We start from the raw sequence: 18,930 nt of genomic DNA, 5'->3' as shown, positions 1-18,930 counted from the left end.
TATTTATGTAAAAAAAAATTTTTCACAGGTGGTATTGTACTCCCTAAAAGTGTGATTTAGCCTTTATAAAAAAATATACATTATCTTACTTTCGTCTAGAAAACAAAATATTCAAATCTCATCAAAATCGGAGGGGAACACTTCCATGAGTTTTCTTGTAAAAAAAGATACAGAATTTCTCAATATTATTGAAAAGTATCCTAAATAAATATGTATAAAAATTCTGAGAAAAATTTTTTGCTGACGACTGTGTGACGCGGCACGTTTCAGCACGTTTACAAGTATTGTTCCCTTTCTGCTAAATTCTGCATCTTTCGTCCTCCCACTTCTATCATTCTATTCGACGTCATTCTGCCGGTTTCGCGCGATCCGTTCCGCACTCGCCGAGTGTAGAAGGAGTGAGAAGGAGGCTGTTTGCGCGGCACGAGGAACGGACCTCACGCCGACTCCGATAGATCGTTGAACTCGGTATGACCGACGTGTTCAGGCGACGTTTTAACATTTTTTTGCTCGAGTATGCGGACATTCCTTTTCCAGCAAATGAAATATTGCGAGCAAGAATGATGAACGCAATATGAATATCGCACGAAATATATATATCGCACATGCCACGAATAAATGACTTTCCTCGCAGGGTCGTGTGTCAAGGGGGGAAACAGGTTCCTGGGCGAGCTATATTTTTGCGCGAGATATAAATCGAAACCTGACGTCAATAGAAATTATCGAAGTGAAATCAGTTACGTTGTAGGTTTGTTCTTTTTAGTTAAACTTTTTAGATCCGTTTCTACCAGTATAATTTAATCTTAACTCGGTTTAACTAATTCTTCATCTTTTTCTAGTTTTAAAAAATCAGAAACAGATGAAAAGTAAGTTGAAGCGAGATTAAAATCTAATCTACATTGATAGGAACAAGTTTATTATAGGCACGGTTTATTTTTATTCATTTTCTTCACATTAAAAAAAAAATAAAAATTACCAGCAACAGGATTTTCTAACGTTTTATCGATGATTTTCGTTATTATTAATTTATAATAGCGTTGATAGGTTTGTTCGTGTTGTTTGAAATCCCGAAAAAGTACTTTACAGTTAAAAAGAGATAAATATATATTTAGATGTTGAAAAGAGAGAGAGAGAGAACGAAGATGCTAAGTGCAAAAAATGCAAGCAACGAGAACAGACTAAATGATGATGTATTCTTTTAGATCTAAAATTTTGATTGGATGATCTAAAAGAATATACCAATAACAGCATTTACTTAACTGAATCCACTAAATGCGCCCATTAGCCCGGATTTACAATAAGTTTTGAGACTTTTAAGCCATAAGAAATGGACAAATCATAGGCCGGTATTCATAGTCTAGTCTTATTTCAAGACTGTCTTAAGTAATGTCTTAAGACGTTAATGTAGCCTTCTGATTGGTTCGTGACTTTTTAAGATCGTACTTAAGATGGTCTTGTATATAAGATCTGACAATGAATGCCAGCCATAGTCGATTATTCTCCTCGCATTCGACTACAATTGGTTAATTTCTGGCTGCGGTTCACTATAATTGACATTCATTTCATTCTTGTTGTTTATTAAATGTTAAAAAAGGGCAAATAATATTCGCGAGCTTTGTAAGTCCAAATGGAACGCTCAATAGACATTTGTTTACATTAAATAAAAATTTATTAACAAATTGTTAACAAATTTAAATATCATTTTTTTTATCCAATTGGTACTATCTAAATAAATATTCATTAAAATTTTACAAATTTTTTTTCAGTATAAAAATTTAAAAAGAATTGAAATTAAAGTAATTTACATTGATAAAGCAAGTATAAATAGAAAGCACGTCGAATATTTGAAATCGTTCGCAGTCCCCTACGGCGACGGCCCTGGAAATTGGGTAGCTGATTCGACCAGCGTCGTAGAACGAGAGGCGGAAGTGACGCTCATGTTCGTTACGTTTACATTTGTTCCCGACGTCGCGTTGTGCGGAGCCATTACCCTCGTCCGCGCTAAAGCATCGTGCCATATTCCCACTCGCGCCCTGAAATTGACCGTGTTCTCGTAGTTTTAAGTGAAATATTATGAGAGTGAAGACCGAAATGGACGACGACGAAAAGGGGTAAGTAGATTACTCGGGGAGGCCCGGTATCGCGGACAACATATCGCGCCCCCCTCGCCGTCCTTCACGCTCCCATGCCTCCCATATTCGGCGGGGCTATCATCGTTCCCGTTGTTGCTGCCGCTCGCGATTTGCGCATCGCAATCGCGAGAAATGATTTTCCTTCCTCGAGCTTTTCTGCGTTTCATCATCGTTCTGTCTTCGCATTCTCGAATTTCATCCCTTGACGACGTGGAACGTTACTGTTGTAGACAGTGGATGATGCTTCGATACGCTAGCGGTTAATTCTCCATCGAATTTTTCCTTTTTGGCGATGACGACGACGACGAGACGCGCGACTCCTCGCTTTGCCGCGAGGTTCGCCGGTTGACTCCCCACGTAATTCGCGTTGTTTGGCTGACTTCGAATCTCAGGATCTGTAAAAATTCGGGATTCCCGCTCCCTCCCTCACATCTTTCACACGTCCCCCATACACCGCCCGCGCATTCTTTTATGGCAACGCACGAGAGCAGTGCGCGAAAGCGTTTCGCGTTCTTAGGCCGGTTTCTCTCTCTCTCTCTCTCTCTCTCTCTCTCTCTCTCTCTCTCTCTCTCTCTCTTTCTTTCTCTCTCTTTCTCTCTCTCTCTTTCTCTATTTTTACGCTCCAATTCTCGATCGAACCCGCTCCGCTCGTCTGGAGAATCCCTTGGCCGCTGGTGCTTTGAGCTTTCGCGCCGGTCGAAAGCACGCGGAGTAACGAGAGCACTCGTTGAGTCGTTGCGTGGATACTCACGATAAGACGGAATGGCGTGTTTGAGTTTTTAAAACGATGGCTAAGGAGAATGGCGTTGTTGGATATATTATCAATTGATTCCGATATTCCTGAGCATATCACCGACTGCCGGCATATTTATGCTTCGTATGATTCAGCAAGTTTTATCTTTTTGGAATATAACCACTCCTCCTTTTCTTCGAATCCGATCTCAATATGTCTCTCTTGAATTAGTTATTTTAGAATGCAATATAAAAAAAATTATGCAATACATAAAATTATGCTTATTATTCATGAATATTTAAACAAAAGTATTAGGTTTTTTTTTATCATTGAATAATTATAAAAAGGATAAAATTGTCAATTATATTCCCTTTTTGGGGGATTTAGAAATTATTTTTAAATTATAATAAATATAAATCTTTGCATCTATAGATTATATAATTATCCTGTTTATTATGCAATATTAATTAAAGTATCAAAATGATTTAATATGCTTGAAAATTGAGAAAATGTACATTAGTGTACATTTATTACATGTGCTATTAATTACAAGTTAATAACATTTTTGGAAACTTTGAAACAGTTTTGCGATTTCTTTATCCAAAAATATTTTCCTTTATATATTATTATTGCAAAGAATAAAAATGAAAATTGAAGAACTAGTATAACTCATGCTTTAAGAATATCATCAAGTAGTTTTCCAATAAAGATAAGCATTCAAGTAGATTTAAGATCCCCCCCCCCCCACAGTGACATACGTTATTTATCTATTTTGAAAATCATATATCGAATATATCGAATAAATATATTAATGATACACTGAAGTGATGTTCTATCACATTTTGTTACAGAAAATTGTTCGTTGGTGGGTTATCATGGGAGACAACCCAAGAAAATCTCCAACGTTACTTCGGTCGTTATGGAGAGGTTATCGATTGCGTTGTTATGAAAAACAGTGAATCTGGACGTAGTCGTGGGTTTGGATTTGTAACATTTAGCGATCCTGCTAATGTTTCTTTGGTTCTTCAAAATGGTCCTCATCAACTTGACGGACGTACAGTATGTATTTTAATATTACTTAATATCATAAATATGACTTTCTGCAAACTTTTTGAATAAGATTGCAGAATCTTGTTTAGAAAGTTTGCAAAAAGTCATATTTATTGATGCATATGTTTATGATTCCACAAAACACAGTCTTGTGTACTACAATATTTTGTATTCTCCTACCTAAAATTTTTTATGATTTATGATTTTCGATTACGAATTGACTACTTTTATATGAAGCCACATTTTACTCTTATATTTAATGACGTTTTATTTTTCTAAAATTAAGGATTCAAACATTACATAATGATCTTGTATACATAAAAGTTACAGGAAGCATATCTTGTTAATGTTTTTTGTATTACAGATTGATCCAAAACCATGTAATCCACGCACTCTTCAAAAACCAAAGCGCAGTGGTGGTTTTCCGAAAGTCTTTCTTGGTGGCTTGCCAAGTAACGTTACGGAGACTGATTTAAGATCTTATTTTACTCGCTTTGGTAAAGTCATGGAAGTGGTCATAATGTATGATCAGGAGAAGAAAAAATCAAGAGGTGAGTTGATTTTTATATCAGGATATACTCATAAATTGATGCATTGTGTTTGATGGTTTTCATGGCGGCGTTTTTATTAGCGTTGCATATTTTATTATTTCTTTTTTTTGTAAAAAAATCATATGTTTTGCTAATTTAAAAAGAACATTTTTAATTTATATGTGTTACAAACTTAAAGAAAGTTGTGGAAACTGTTGAAATGTGTATCGAAACGAGAGAGTAAATTATATTTTTATTACGATAATAATTATAGTCAGAATTTTTGAAAAATATTTTTTTATTATATTATAATAAAAGGGAAAAAATGAAAAAGATGAAATGTCTAATATTGAAAGTGATTTTATAAAAACAAGTGTTTTCGGATCAAAAATTCTGATAACTACATTGCACTCCACCTCATGTACAGTAAAATTTGGTATAAGATTAATGAGAATTAATTTGTATATTCTTAATCTAGCGCAGTTTATATTAATTGTTATAAGATTTTAAAGTTATATTTAAATTTATCCAATATTGCGCAATTATTACATATATTCTGATTTATGTCGTGTAATATATTTTTCCTTTTTCGTTATTACGTTACACATATATTGCGGTATTTTATATTAAATTAAATACAGTTTATAAATAATGCGTTTTTGGCTAAGTTTTATTAAGTATAAGATTTTGTCAAATTATGCTACTGTACATACATAGCTTAAGTTTGCTATGTAATTAAGAAGAAATCTTACAAGTTCCAATTTTTTATTAGATATTATGTATTAGAAATCTTATCGAATAATTCATTTATGTAATTTTTTATCCATAATTATGTATTTTTTGTTCATAATTATAATCTTATTTATATTAAACTTATATAAAAATGATTTTGTAAAATGGATAATAACGTATATTAAAAAACTGTTAGTCTAGTAGATAATAATATTGAACTAAGTAACAATTGAATATTTAGAAACTATTGGCTAAGCATCATTGCTATGCTTACAAATAAGGTTGTGACTAAAATAACTTAAAATGCGTTTCATTTGACGCTCATAATGCTCGCGATCATCATTTGTCTTTGTTTAACAAACTTTGTTTAATAAACAGTAAGAATGAAATGATTCCATGAGCATTGCAAACTTTAAGTGGAACGCAGTCTTAGTAAATCCAATTAGGTACAAGCATTTCTCGATTATTTAGAAACATTTTTCTGTAAAGACTGATAGGCTATGGAAACTGGGTGGTTAACAAGTTATGTAATAATGTTGTTTTTTTAAATGTAGATTAACTTTAATCTCAGTTTAACTTGTTCTTTTTCGAACTAGAAAAAGGTGAAGAATAAATTGAATCGAGATTGAAGTTAATTTATATTGGTAGAAACGGACATAAGGCTTGTACGCCTTCTTTTACATTAAAATGAAATATCCTACTTCTGAAGAAAACTTCTTATAAAGTCAGCCATTAATGTTGTAAAAAAAGCAAGACAAGTTTTTAAAAATCTTTTAAAACCATCCAATAACATGGAAATATTTATTAATGTGAAGTATTTATTGTTTAAGAGAGGATTCTCCTGCTGTTTTAAGACAATTTTTAAGAATTTAAAAAATTATTGGATTGACTTAAAATTTATATGGTCTATTTATCTATTTAAAAGTACAAAAAATTTTTAAATTAAATTTGAGCGATCTAATTTGCAATTATTAAATAAAAGATAGCCAACCATTCGAGGGCGCTATGTCGATACGACTCCGGATCTCTCATTGCTTTGAAATAAAAATATGAAAAAGTTTGTTTAATATGGGTGCAGTTTTCGCTCGTAATAAAATAAAATCAACAAAGTCACATTTTGAAAAATAACAACTTTATAAAAAAGATATTAAAAGTCAAAAATATTTTTAACTAAAAAGAAAATAGAAAAAAATAAATATCCACAATTTTGTCCAAGGTAGGGGCGAAAACTACATATATACCTATACGTACTGTATGTCATGTTAAAATTTCAAGTTATGCGGTTAAGTTGAGAAAAGTAGGTTAAGTTGAAAAAAGTAAGTTTGAAAAAATTACGTTTAAAGTTTTATATATACTTTTTATATTGATAGTAACAAATTATAGATAGTAATGGCAATAGGTAGTATGGCTGTTCTGGTCATGCGATTCAATAACAATATTTCGAATCACGTGCTTTTCATATCGCTTCTCCATTATTTGTTTGTACACTTCTCTCTCTTCTAAAACTTCACAGAAATATTCCTAAATATATATTTTTTGAAAAAACCAAAAACTAACAAAATAGTTTTTTTAAACAGATTCCCTCCCTTAATATTTCTCCTACATATATTATAATGCATCATATATAATAATCATAATCTCTTTATTGCACATTATATTATAAAATAAAATTTATACAGTTTATAAGAAATACAGATAGGGGCGTGTGCTATAAATCTAAGAAGAAAATTTTAAGGTTTAATATTATCACTATTAAAATTGTTACTATTATTTGCGGTTGTTTAACTTAAACTTTTAGATACAGTCCGTCCAATTTAAATATAATATTTTATATTATACATATATTATACATATATTAATTTAGATTATATATAGAGAGAGTAATAATTACAATCAGTTGCGTAATAGTATTGGCATTCACGCTCCTGAATAGTCACCACAGTCATATTGAATCGTACTTGCGATGTCAGAAGCAAGAAATGACGTTAATTTTTATTACGTGCCATTTATAAACAATTTGGATGAAACAAAATGATGAGATTATTTTAAAACATGGACGAAAACTTATCCCCCTGATAATAAATAATCATCAAAAATAATAAAAGAAACGTGTAAGTGCAAATAAGCTACGTATGCGCATTGAATAAAAGCATGTGCTTTTTTATAATTTATTAATTGTCAGAGTTGCATTCTAAAATTCAACTTTGTCAACTCGAGTATCATTTTGGACCTTGTTGGTCACCAAATGTTGAATAAAGATAAAGGATACTTGGAGTTGACAGAGTCAAGTTTTGGAAAATATCCCAGGAAGGATAAGCACAGTTTTCGTCTATTTTTTTACAAATGTTTTAAAGCAATTTCATAATTTTGTTTTATCCAAATTGTCTTTATTTATAAATGACACGTCATAAAAATTAATGTTAAGTGTCATTTCTCGCTTCTGACGTCACAAGTACGATTCAATATGACTGTAATGACTATTCAGGAGAACCTTAATCAATATAGATAAGAAATAAATAATAATTACTTATAAATATAAATAATATTCACTAAGATAAATAAATATTCATTAATTTTTGATCTTACAAATTTAATTTTATGATAAACAAAGTTAGTATGAATAATTTTTAAATCGAATTGTAAGCATAATAAATAAAGTACTGATTTTTATACCTAATGCAATATTGTAATTTTTTGTACTTTTTATAATATTAAAATATTTTGCATTCGAAGTATTTCATAAAAAGTCACAACAGCTTAAAGCGGTGTCTACAATAAAGTAATAAGCTTTAAGTCGTAAGAAATTGACTAATTATAGTTTATTTTCTTGACATTCGACCATGATTGATCAATTTTTTATGGCTTAAGACTCATTATTCTATTGTAAACACCGTTTAATGTTATATTGCGATAAATTTATTGCAACATGAGAGATGTGCTCAGCCAATAGTCATGTAGCACTATAATCTCTCTTTCTTAGTTCCTACTGCCTGCCTCTTAGTATATGGTCTTTTTTTTTGAGGAAATTGTCAATGCATTAAATAAATTAGTAGTTCTAATGGACTTTGAATGGACTATTGATTTTGATTTATTAAATCTTGTATCATAAAAATCATGACCATGAATTACCATGAATTTACATTGCGCAATATAAAAAGCGATTATTTTATTAATTTACTAATGTAAATGACAAAATCTATTTAATAAGTATTGTAAGATTGGATGTTGTAAGTTGCTTTTTGGGGTTTTGGATGCATATTTTATGCATTGTATTGTAAAAACTGTTTTCTCGTACTGTTATGGCGAGCATTTTTTGATTGTACTCTCACGTTTGGACGACAGGATTTGGCTTTCTCAGCTTTGAGGATGAAGAAGCGGTGGACCGTTGTGTCGCAGAACATTTTGTCAACCTGAATGGAAAGCAGGTATAACACGTCAATACACGTCAATCACCATATCACTGTGTGACCTTATGCAAAAGATAGAAAATAAGTATATGTTAATATTGTTCTCCCTTGAGGCTACTAAGATTATATAGAAATTTTAGTCACATAAATTATTTATTAATACGAACATTAATATATATGTATATATATATATATATATATACGTATATATATAATATATACGTATATTAGTCTATACATAGAATTGGGGATAGAATTAAATTAATTTTATTAGAATTAAATTAATTTGAATAGTATTAAGTGTAATAAATATTTTTAAATATTTATATATAAGTATTACGCTAAAATGTGTTCGTTTACAATAAGTCCAATCAATGAATCTCTATTTTATAATTAGAGTTAAATATTATTTTTATATAGTACAAGCGTTAGTGCAGAGTATCAAAGAATCGTGAGAGTATCAGAGTGTTAATCTAAAATATGCAATAATTTGTATAAAAGTAATAGTAGATGATAAATTCCTATATCATTTTTTTCCAAAAATTAATTTAATAATTGATACAAATATGAAACTTTATTATTTTTGTTAAAAAAAGAGAATATACATTTGTGTGATATCTGTTTATTTCAGGTTGAGATTAAAAGAGCTGAACCGCGGGACTCATCGAGCAAAATGAATGATAGTCATCAGGGTCAATGGGGCCCACCTCAACAAGGTGGCCCGCCAATGGGAATGGCCGGAAATATGGGGCCTATGGGTGGACCAAATGGTCAGATGGGTGGACCTATGATGGGTGGACCCATGGGTCCGCCTGGTAATATGATGCAACAATATCAGGGCTGGGGTACCAGTCCTCAAACTGGTGGATATGCGGGATATAGCACCCAGTACAATGCTCAGGGTTGGGGCGCACCACCAGGACCGCCCCAGCAGCAGCAAATCCCGCCGCCGCCACCGCATCAATGGGGTAGTAGCTATAATGTTCAACCTGCTGCAGCTACCCAAGGTTATGGAAGTTATGGTGAGTTCGGATATAATTCCGAAAAGTTACATTTTCTATTCACTGTTTATTAGCAAATATCAATCGGGGTCTTGAATCGATTGCGACATGTATGAGACAGTTTTAATGTAATTTAACAGATTTTGCTCAATATTAATAACTTATTTACTGAAGTATGTAAATGTGAAAAAAATTTGGCATTATACATAAAAAAAGCGTTCTTTCTCTCTTATCAATCTTTTATTAATTATATTGTTAATGTAAAATATTAACTGATATATAGCTGATATTTAACTAGCAAAATGAGATTTAAAAAAAAAATTTATTATTGAGCAATAGAAATTGACAAATTATCGAATGGATTACTGTACCATATTATTTGTACAGGGTACATGATGGTGAACGACGTTGATATAATTAATGTACTGGAGAAATAAATTTTATAAAAATATTGTTAACATTTATACATGCACTTACATCATCAGCATTAGAAAGCATTCGAAAGTATTTAATCAGAATAATTTGTCTAAAATTATTGAAATCTTGCTAAAGTATCAACTTCGTTTATACTATATATTTTAGATAATGATCAAATTTTACTTAAATAAATATCAACTTTAATCCTGTTCCTGTCCCCTTCCATCCTGCTTAGAGAGATTAAAGGAAGACACAGAAAACATAACATAAGAAATCTATAAATCACAATATAATATGATCTACTTTTACGGTGCCCCCTGGAGATTTTCAGAAAGATTTTAGAAAAAATATGAGGTTTTAATGTAAAGAAAGTTAAAACAGAAAGTAATTATGTCAGCCCAGACTTGTATGTTTTGTTTATTATTATTATATAGAAAGCAGATTGTATAATTTCAATGTAACGTAAAAAGAGAAAATATTAGTTTTATAAATATTCTTAGAAATAACTTATTTTCCTTAATTTTTAATTTTTCTAAGTCTATAATGTAAATATAACAAAAATCTGTCATATATGTACAGGAATGTGATATACAGCACCCAACTCTTAAGATGGGTCGGGGGGCCACATTGGGAACGGAGAATGGATCAAAGGAAACAAAAAATTCTTATACTATTTTGAGATACTCGCTGTAGTTTTCGAATTAGAAAAGGAAACGTAAGCCAATATGCGGTTAAGCTGCGCAAATTCGTAGGACGGCTCACACTCGAGCGGCGATGAAGCGCCCTTCCCTCTCCCTGCGCGCCGCCACTCGAGTGTGGACCTTAGACGTTTCCTTTTCTAAATCGAAAACTACAGCGAGTATCTCAAAATGGTATAAGAATTTTTTATTCCCTTTGATCCATTCTCCACCCCCAATGTGTTCCCGACCATCTTAAGAGTCACTCTGTATATGCATGTATACAGTATGATATATGTACATATATTTATACAGGATGTCTCAAAATTTGTGATACTCAAAATACTACAAAAAAGTTTTAAAAAAAATTTAGTAAAAAGATTATGTGTAAGTTTTTATTTTAAGCAATAATTTATAATAATAAGGTTTTAAATATGATCAATTACGGACAACGTGTACACGGCTACCTGTCCAGGAATCGTGTATGCGGCAGTATTAGTAAGCTCACTTCAGCGTTTAAACGTAGTCCGCCTAAATGTTTTGTCTGTAATTGGCTATATTTATAAAGCCTTATTATTCCATTAATTATTGCTTAAAATAAAAATTTATAAATAATTTTTTTTCTTAATTTTTTGAAAATTTTCGTCTTATAGACTATAAGATGAAAATTTTCGTCTATAAGATTTTAATTCGCGAATTTTGGGACGCTCTGTACATTATATATATATATATATATGTTTATATATATATATATATACGTACATAAAATGTTATAAACATTTTATATATGATAAGTTATTTAAAATTTTTATATAAATTTTATATACATATAATATTTGTATATTAGTAACTATTATATGGTACTATATGCAAATGTAACTATTATATAGTAAAATATATAAATATAATTACGACAATTTTGTTTAAATATCTCAAATATTGTAAATAAAACTTTAACGCTTGGTTTGGATTGACATAATACATATATGTTTCAAATATATGCGTATTTAAAATATTGTTTCTTCATAATCTTGCTTCATAATCTTATTTGTAGATTTTTATGCTTGATTCTCTTCAAGTTTAATTCTTTTCATATCTTTTTTTGTTATTTAAGACTTCTACTTATTCATTGTAGTCATGAGGTTTGTTCTTTATAGATAAACTAGCAATTGCATTCAACAGACAAAATAGTTCAGTTATTCTTTAATATGATTGGTTCTTACACTTAGTTTTTTATTGGATCTAAATGTAAACCAATCATAATAAAGAATCACTGAATGGCTTTGTATTTTGAACGCAATCAGTGTACATTTGTGTACTTAAAATGAGACACACACACACACACACACACACACACACACACACACACAGAGGTATCCAAAAAAAAAATATATATATATATATATATATACACAGGGTGTCTGGAAATAATCGCTAAATATTTCATGGGCAAGTAGAGAGGACTAAACTGAATCGAAAAGTTCTCTATCATTTTGCAATTTTCGCAATAGTTAATAAGATATTAATTACTAAAAATTGCCAAATATTAGTTTTGAATAATTTTTTACTCAAATATTATTAACTTTACAAAAAAATTGCAAGAGATAAAAATCATTAATTTTCTTCTCATAAAGTTCTGAGAATTTTTTAAGAATTTTTTCAGAATTTTTTAATACGTATTTTTTCATGTCGGTAAAAATGAGAAAATGCAGTACTAAAAAGTTGATAAAAAATTTTGAAAAAATTCTTAGAACTTTAGAGAAGAAAATCAATAATTTTTAGCTTTTCTATAAAGTTGATAGTATTGAGTAAAAAATTATTCAAGACCAATATTTGGCAATTAATATCTTGTTAACTATTGCGAAAATTGCAAAATGATAGAGGACTTTTCGACTCAGATTAGTCCTCTTTACCTGTCCATGAAATATTTGGCGATTATTTCCAGACATCCTGTATATATATATATATATATATATATATGTATATATGTATATATTTGAAGTTTGGCAGAAACGAGGTAGAAAGCAATTCAATTAGAAAGAATAGGACTGTTTGTATTCTATAGTTAAATAATGGAACTATTCATATACATGTATTTAAAATGAAATTGATGAAACACTTGTTGTCGCTATACTGGACTGCACTAAAATTTTCTATCTTGTTTTTACAAAATTTCAAATATATAGATTTGCAAAGTGAGAAGTAACGCGTTACTTATAACGTCATTTATGTTATTGTTACTTTTTTTTCTATAACGATCGTTATTTTTTTCTGTTTGTGACGGTAACATCATTATATTTTTATAGTAACAAATTTAACCGTTTTATAATTATTTTAATTCCTTATTATTTTTATATTCAGTAGATCGCATTATTTTTGTATTAGATACAAATATATATATTTGATTGTGTAATGGTAGAAGCAAGAAAGTACATATCAAAAATTCTTACAAAATATATTGAAATGATTATTTTTCAATAAAACAATATTTCCATTTGATAAAACATACTTGTGAAATATATGATAAAAATTCTTTTATTTTAGAATAAAATAAAATATTTATTTCAATTCGATAAAGCTATCATATAGTTTGTTTCTTTTTTCGGTTTATACATATACATATATATATATATATAGACACAATTCAATTATTTATTATTGAAACTCAAAAGATAATTTTGATATATTTTACAAATCTATTGTCTCAAATAAATGTTAGTTTTACAAATTATTTATATTTTAAGGCTCAAAAGGCATGATGAATTAACTCACACACATTTGCACTTTATTCGTGATACAGATTCATATCTGTACTCTTCTTCACATTTTGTCATGTTAGAAAAAATATTTTACCATAAGACTTTTTTTGAGCTTATTTCTTACGAACATACGAAAGTTACGAGCCACATTTTACAATTTGTTCTTTAAAACATAATAAATAAATTATCCGCATCTCATTATATTATGTGCGGAATAAAATTTAATTTTGTATTTTTTTTTTCAAAAAATTGCTTTATAGTAGGTTATTGTGACAATTCTTTTGATGATAAATAACTTTATGATTTTCTCAATATTTCTACTGTGTTTCCTATCGATCTTTAATGTATTTTGCAAGAATTTTTTAAAATTTATTTTCTCGTTTTTTTTTTGACATCACAATTTAAAATAACCGCAGAAGTAAGAAATGAATAGACAGAAGTCTTAAATCTAAATTTTTACACAGATTCTGTTTTTATACTAAAATAATATTCTTACTCTCCACTTATTTCTAACACTAAATTATCTTAAAGCACCAATTGCTATATTAAAAATACGATGCTATCTCTAATATGCATAGAGATAGCGAATACTAACATTGAGTATGATAACATGTTACATGCTTACATTTCATGATAACAAATGTCACATTCGTGTATTATAAAAGTATTATAGAGAAGCTACCTATACTATGTTGTAATCTATACGATGTTGTATACACATGTTTAATAATATTTTCTATAAGAGCAACTTTCCATAGGATAGTTCAGGCAAATATGCTGTACAATCATTAGAACATTAGTATATCGAAATATGTAGAAGAATTATTTTTTTTATTATACATATATAGACTTTATCTATGTAATAATAAGGAAGATTAAAATTAAAACATAAAAATATTAGTAAAACAAATTTTATTTTATAATATTTATATTATTTAAAAGAGTGTTTTTGTTAAGCATCTCAGAAAAGATGTCCAATTTGTCTGTTAAGGAAATATGCTCTTTTGTAAAAAATTAGAAAAAGGATAAAAAATTGATTAAATCATATAATAAAATATCACCTACATAGAAATTAAACTTTATTTTATTTGTAACAAAATTAAAATTTTTAATTTTTAATTAAATTAAAGATTAAAAACTAACTTATTTTTAATCTTTTGAAAAAGTATTTATTATAATTACTATTAAAAAAATAAAGTTTTAATATTTCGTCTTACAATATTTTTTTGAAAAAATATTTTATTGTTTTTTATAGAATTTTTTTTTGTTTTTTTCCATTTGTTATAAAGAGGAAAATGCATTTTATGTAAATTTTAATTGTGTTGATTTTATATATTTAAAAGTTATAAAAGTTTAACAGTTTATAAAATACTAGATATATTTAGAAAACGTATAAAATATATATGTACAAATCAACATATGCTATCTAATAAATACTTTCTTTGTTAAACACTAAATTATCTTCAGAAGAAGAAGAAGAAATTGATATTTATTAAAACTAATATAATAATAATAATAAAGAGGCTTATTTAAATCAAGTTACTGGGACGTATTTATAAATTGAAAGGGAAAATGCCTCATCCAATAATTTCAATGATGCACTTTGAATTTGATAAAATTCACGCATATATAAAATACTTTATTTTATTTGTTGTCAATTTTTACTTCAGCACTTCAAAATAGAAAGTTAAATGAAATTTATCAATATATGTTTGCGAAGTGGTTGCAACATTGTTCCTCTTAACTTTTTAGACGTGTTGAGATGCGTATGCTTAGATAGATATTTGTTTATTTCTCCAGTTTACAAAATATAAGAAGTCTGATGTATTCTCCACTGAAGTATATTTGCCTAAATTATCCTATATAATTATTGTTATCGCCTATCTTTGCTTTTAATTCTTCCTTTTCTTCTTCCATGCTATTTATTAAGAGAACCAAGCATGAATGTTCATATCGCCGAAGAGGCGTTCTTAACATTAAAGAAATAGAGACAGCTTTATATTTGTAACAAATTGGAGAAAAACAATATTAATATAAATTAAACAAAGTGATAAGAAAGATGATGTGAGCTATGACATGCGGTCGGTGACACGTGTTTTGTGTGGTTGATGATCGCAGGTGGGCCGGCGGCGGCCGCTTCAGGGGGCTACGGGCCCACGGCGGGTACTGGCGGGGCTGCGGGAGGCGGGCCTGGGGGCTCTTGGAGCTCCTGGAACATGCCACAGAATGGGCCTCCTCCTGGGACCCAGCCCCCACCCCAGCCCCCTCAGCCTAACTCCTCGCAGCCCAACTCCAACTCGAACCCCTCTGGCCCGCAGGGTGAGTCTTCAAGCTCAAGTCAAACAAACTTTCCTCTTTCCACCCTTTGGCATCGCAATTAGTTCCATTTTGACCTAATTCTGCGCCTAGCTACAGCAATGTAATTTCTTATACTAGCTTAATTTTATATGTCCAGTCGGGAGAATTAACTCTTTGAGTACGGAGCACTTACAAGCTGAACGTTCTTTATGGATGCACTTGCTGTTCGCGACTGTGATCGGAATATGTATTTTGTTTACAATGAAAATATAAAGGAGACATCGCCGAATATGAGTCCATAGCCACGCAGATGACTTTCACCGAACACATATTTGAGTGCATAGGCCACGCCAATGATTTTCGTCGAACTTATATATAAATCCGTAGACCACCGATGTTTTGTTGAATATATATAGTTTTATTGTACTCAAAGAGTTGATACTTTCAACACATAGAATGTTTCTCTTTTTGTATTTGATGTATGCACTTCCTCCAATTCTTATAACCAATTTTGTTAACTGCGATATTTTCATCTGATAGTACATGAATGTTAACAATTTGATTAACAATTTAATAATGAGACAATTTCTAATATTCTGCTTGATGAATTTTTATAACATTATATTTATATTAACATTTTTATAGTTGTAAGATTTTAACAATAATCCAACGAAATATAAAGGGCTAATAAGAGTCAAAAACAAATTATATTTCGTTGGATTTTAAACATTAAGAGTCTTGTTCAAGTTTTTTATTTTAACAATAATTCTGCTTTTAAAAAGAAAATAAAAGGTGATAAAATTTAAAATATATACATATATAATTGAATGAAATATATACTAATTATTTTTGTACAGATTATAAATACATATGTAAAATATAAATCTTAATAAAAAATTGTTTAACACATTGTTTGAGTTTCTAATAATAATTAATATACGTTACAAATTTGATACGTTTGACATACCTTGTGATAACTATTACGATGAAGATTGAAGGAAGTAAAATAAAATTGGTATTGTGTTAACATTATTAAACTTAAAAAGACTTGTATTGTATTATATTCACAACGAGTGTATAGATCTAAAAAATTTCAACTTTTTTATTTAAGTAATTTTATCAAAGATAGAAAAATTTATAAAAAATATATGTGTGTGTGTGTGTGTGTGTGTGTGTGTATGTATGTATGTATGTATGCATGTATGTATGTATGTATGTATGTATATATGTATGTATGTATGTATATGTGTGCGTGTATGTATTTATGTTATATACATTTATATTTTTCCTGCATACGTATATATGTATATTTATATACATGTGTGTGCATACATGCGCGCGTGTGCGCGCGCGTGTGTGTGTGTGTGTGCAAGTACAGAAAACAGCATTATATAAATACTAGTTTTTGCTTGAAGTTGAATTGAATGAAAATAATTGAATAGCTATATACTCGTTGCATATTGCTCATTCTTTGGATTGAAAGTAATGCTTGCTGTACGCTTGACGCACTGCCACTTGCCTAGCTATTCTGGTCCCATCATCTATTTTATTATTTCATATTTTATTCACTACACGATGTTCTAGATCACGTCTCGAGCATTAGAAACGATAATTTCTGAACCGTAACGTCAAATTATAATTCTTTTTATTTAAAAATCCTCGTGTATCCTAGATATTCCTTTCCTTTGCAAATTTTTTATTGTATTTTGTTAGTCTGTTTTTTTCTGAATTCCTTTTATACTTAAATTCTCGAAAAGCATGTACCCTGCCAGTACCCATTTATCGGGTTGTTTAACCATTTATGATTGAAAGTTATATATACATATATTGCATACTATTATACATAACAGATTTAGAATAGATTCTCGAAAGATATTTTTATCCCAAGTTTTGAGAGCATGTTATCATTTTTTTGTAACTTAGAAATAATAAGAATAATCACTTTACAAACATTGAAAGTTAATTAAAAAAATTAATGTTTTATGACAATTTGTGATGCAGGATAATATGCTGTACTCTCTCCTTCTGTTTCCTTTTATCGCCTATTTAATTAATGACGAATTGATGTCTCTATTGACAATGAAAAATGTGATCCGTTGTAAAAAATATACAATAATAATCAGCTTTTTTTTGCGTTTGTAAGTTATACAAATTTAGAAAGAAAATAGAAGTTATACTGACATCAATTCGTCTTTAAGATCCTGAGATCAGTATAGCATTTTTTATATCTTTGCTTGTGTGTAATAAATGTATGTCTATTTAGTGCTTTTTATTGTTAATGTACACATTTCATATTTATCTGTAACTATAATGAATCTATAATTGATGTCAATTCATTATTTATAAACATGAGATATTTGTATATATGAATATTTTTATAATATTTGTTTAAAGTAATTTTTTCAGTCTGTAAATGATAATTCTGAGCAAAGATGCAATGAAATGTGAGATATATTTAAGATGTTAAAAAAGCTTGTTCATACATTTATTATTATTGTAGATGATTGTAATAGTTATTTGATATTAAATGCATGATTATATAGCAGTTACCTCGAGTATATGATTTACTTATCTTTAGAGTTGTGCTTTTATAATAAGAAATATATATTTTATAAGTTGTTTGAAATATTTTTGATATAGTTATAATTTATTATTGTGTAGATCTATTTTTTATATAAAGATCTTTATTGAAAGATAAATTAATCGCATTGTACATCAATACAGGAATACTGATCTCATTATCTTGATTTTGTGATAGAGATTTAAATGTAAATTAATTTTATAATTCTTTAAATACTATAGGTGCAAATTTTTTTTATACGCAAATGTTAGAATAGAATTTGTTTGCAGTATTTATGAAAATGATTGAACAATATAATAGTGTCTCATTAATTTTTTGTTTTATTTAAAAAATATACAATATATAATATTATATTTATATTGTACTTATAATATGGTTTATATATATGTATATACATATATGTATAATAATATATTATAAGTGCGATTAAATACAATATTAAAAAAAATTTGATAGTAGAGGAGAATGGTTAAAACTTTCTTAAATAGAAAGCTATTACTGCTATAATATTCTTTTTTACAATCTATTATACAAGCGATAAAATAATAGTTTTTATTATATTATTTAAAAAGTATCAAAAATCTATTTTTGTTATATAGCGAAAATATTTGAT

At 29.0% G+C, this 18,930-nt stretch overlaps 1 protein-coding gene across 7 annotated transcripts in view; it reads left to right on the top strand.

Moving 5' to 3' along the window:
- The first annotated feature begins 1,914 nt into the window (after positions 1–1,914).
- Hrb27C (Heterogeneous nuclear ribonucleoprotein at 27C) overlaps positions 1,915–18,930 on the top strand; it is a 61,098-nt gene continuing 44,082 nt past the window's right edge. For 5 of the 7 annotated variants that reach the window (XM_011064915.2, XM_087406696.1, XM_011064911.2 and 2 more), the window contains exons 1-6: positions 1,915–2,111; positions 3,717–3,924; positions 4,280–4,466; positions 8,520–8,602; positions 9,216–9,606; positions 15,557–15,757. In XM_011064915.2, the coding sequence (XP_011063217.2) occupies positions 2,074–2,111; positions 3,717–3,924; positions 4,280–4,466; positions 8,520–8,602; positions 9,216–9,606; positions 15,557–15,757 (1,108 nt within the window). In that variant the 5' untranslated portion in view covers positions 1,915–2,073. The remainder of the gene's footprint in view (positions 2,112–3,716; positions 3,925–4,279; positions 4,467–8,519; positions 8,603–9,215; positions 9,607–15,556; positions 15,758–18,930) is intronic. The other 2 variants (XM_011064917.2, XM_087406697.1) reach the window with 2 other exon arrangements.

The sequence above is a fragment of the Acromyrmex echinatior genome, chromosome 5 (assembly GCF_024713525.1).
Source record: "Acromyrmex echinatior isolate Ae372 chromosome 5, ASM2471352v2, whole genome shotgun sequence".
In the NCBI taxonomy this organism is placed as follows: domain Eukaryota; kingdom Metazoa; phylum Arthropoda; class Insecta; order Hymenoptera; family Formicidae; genus Acromyrmex; species Acromyrmex echinatior.
This window is presented reverse-complemented; position numbering and strand designations above follow the sequence as displayed.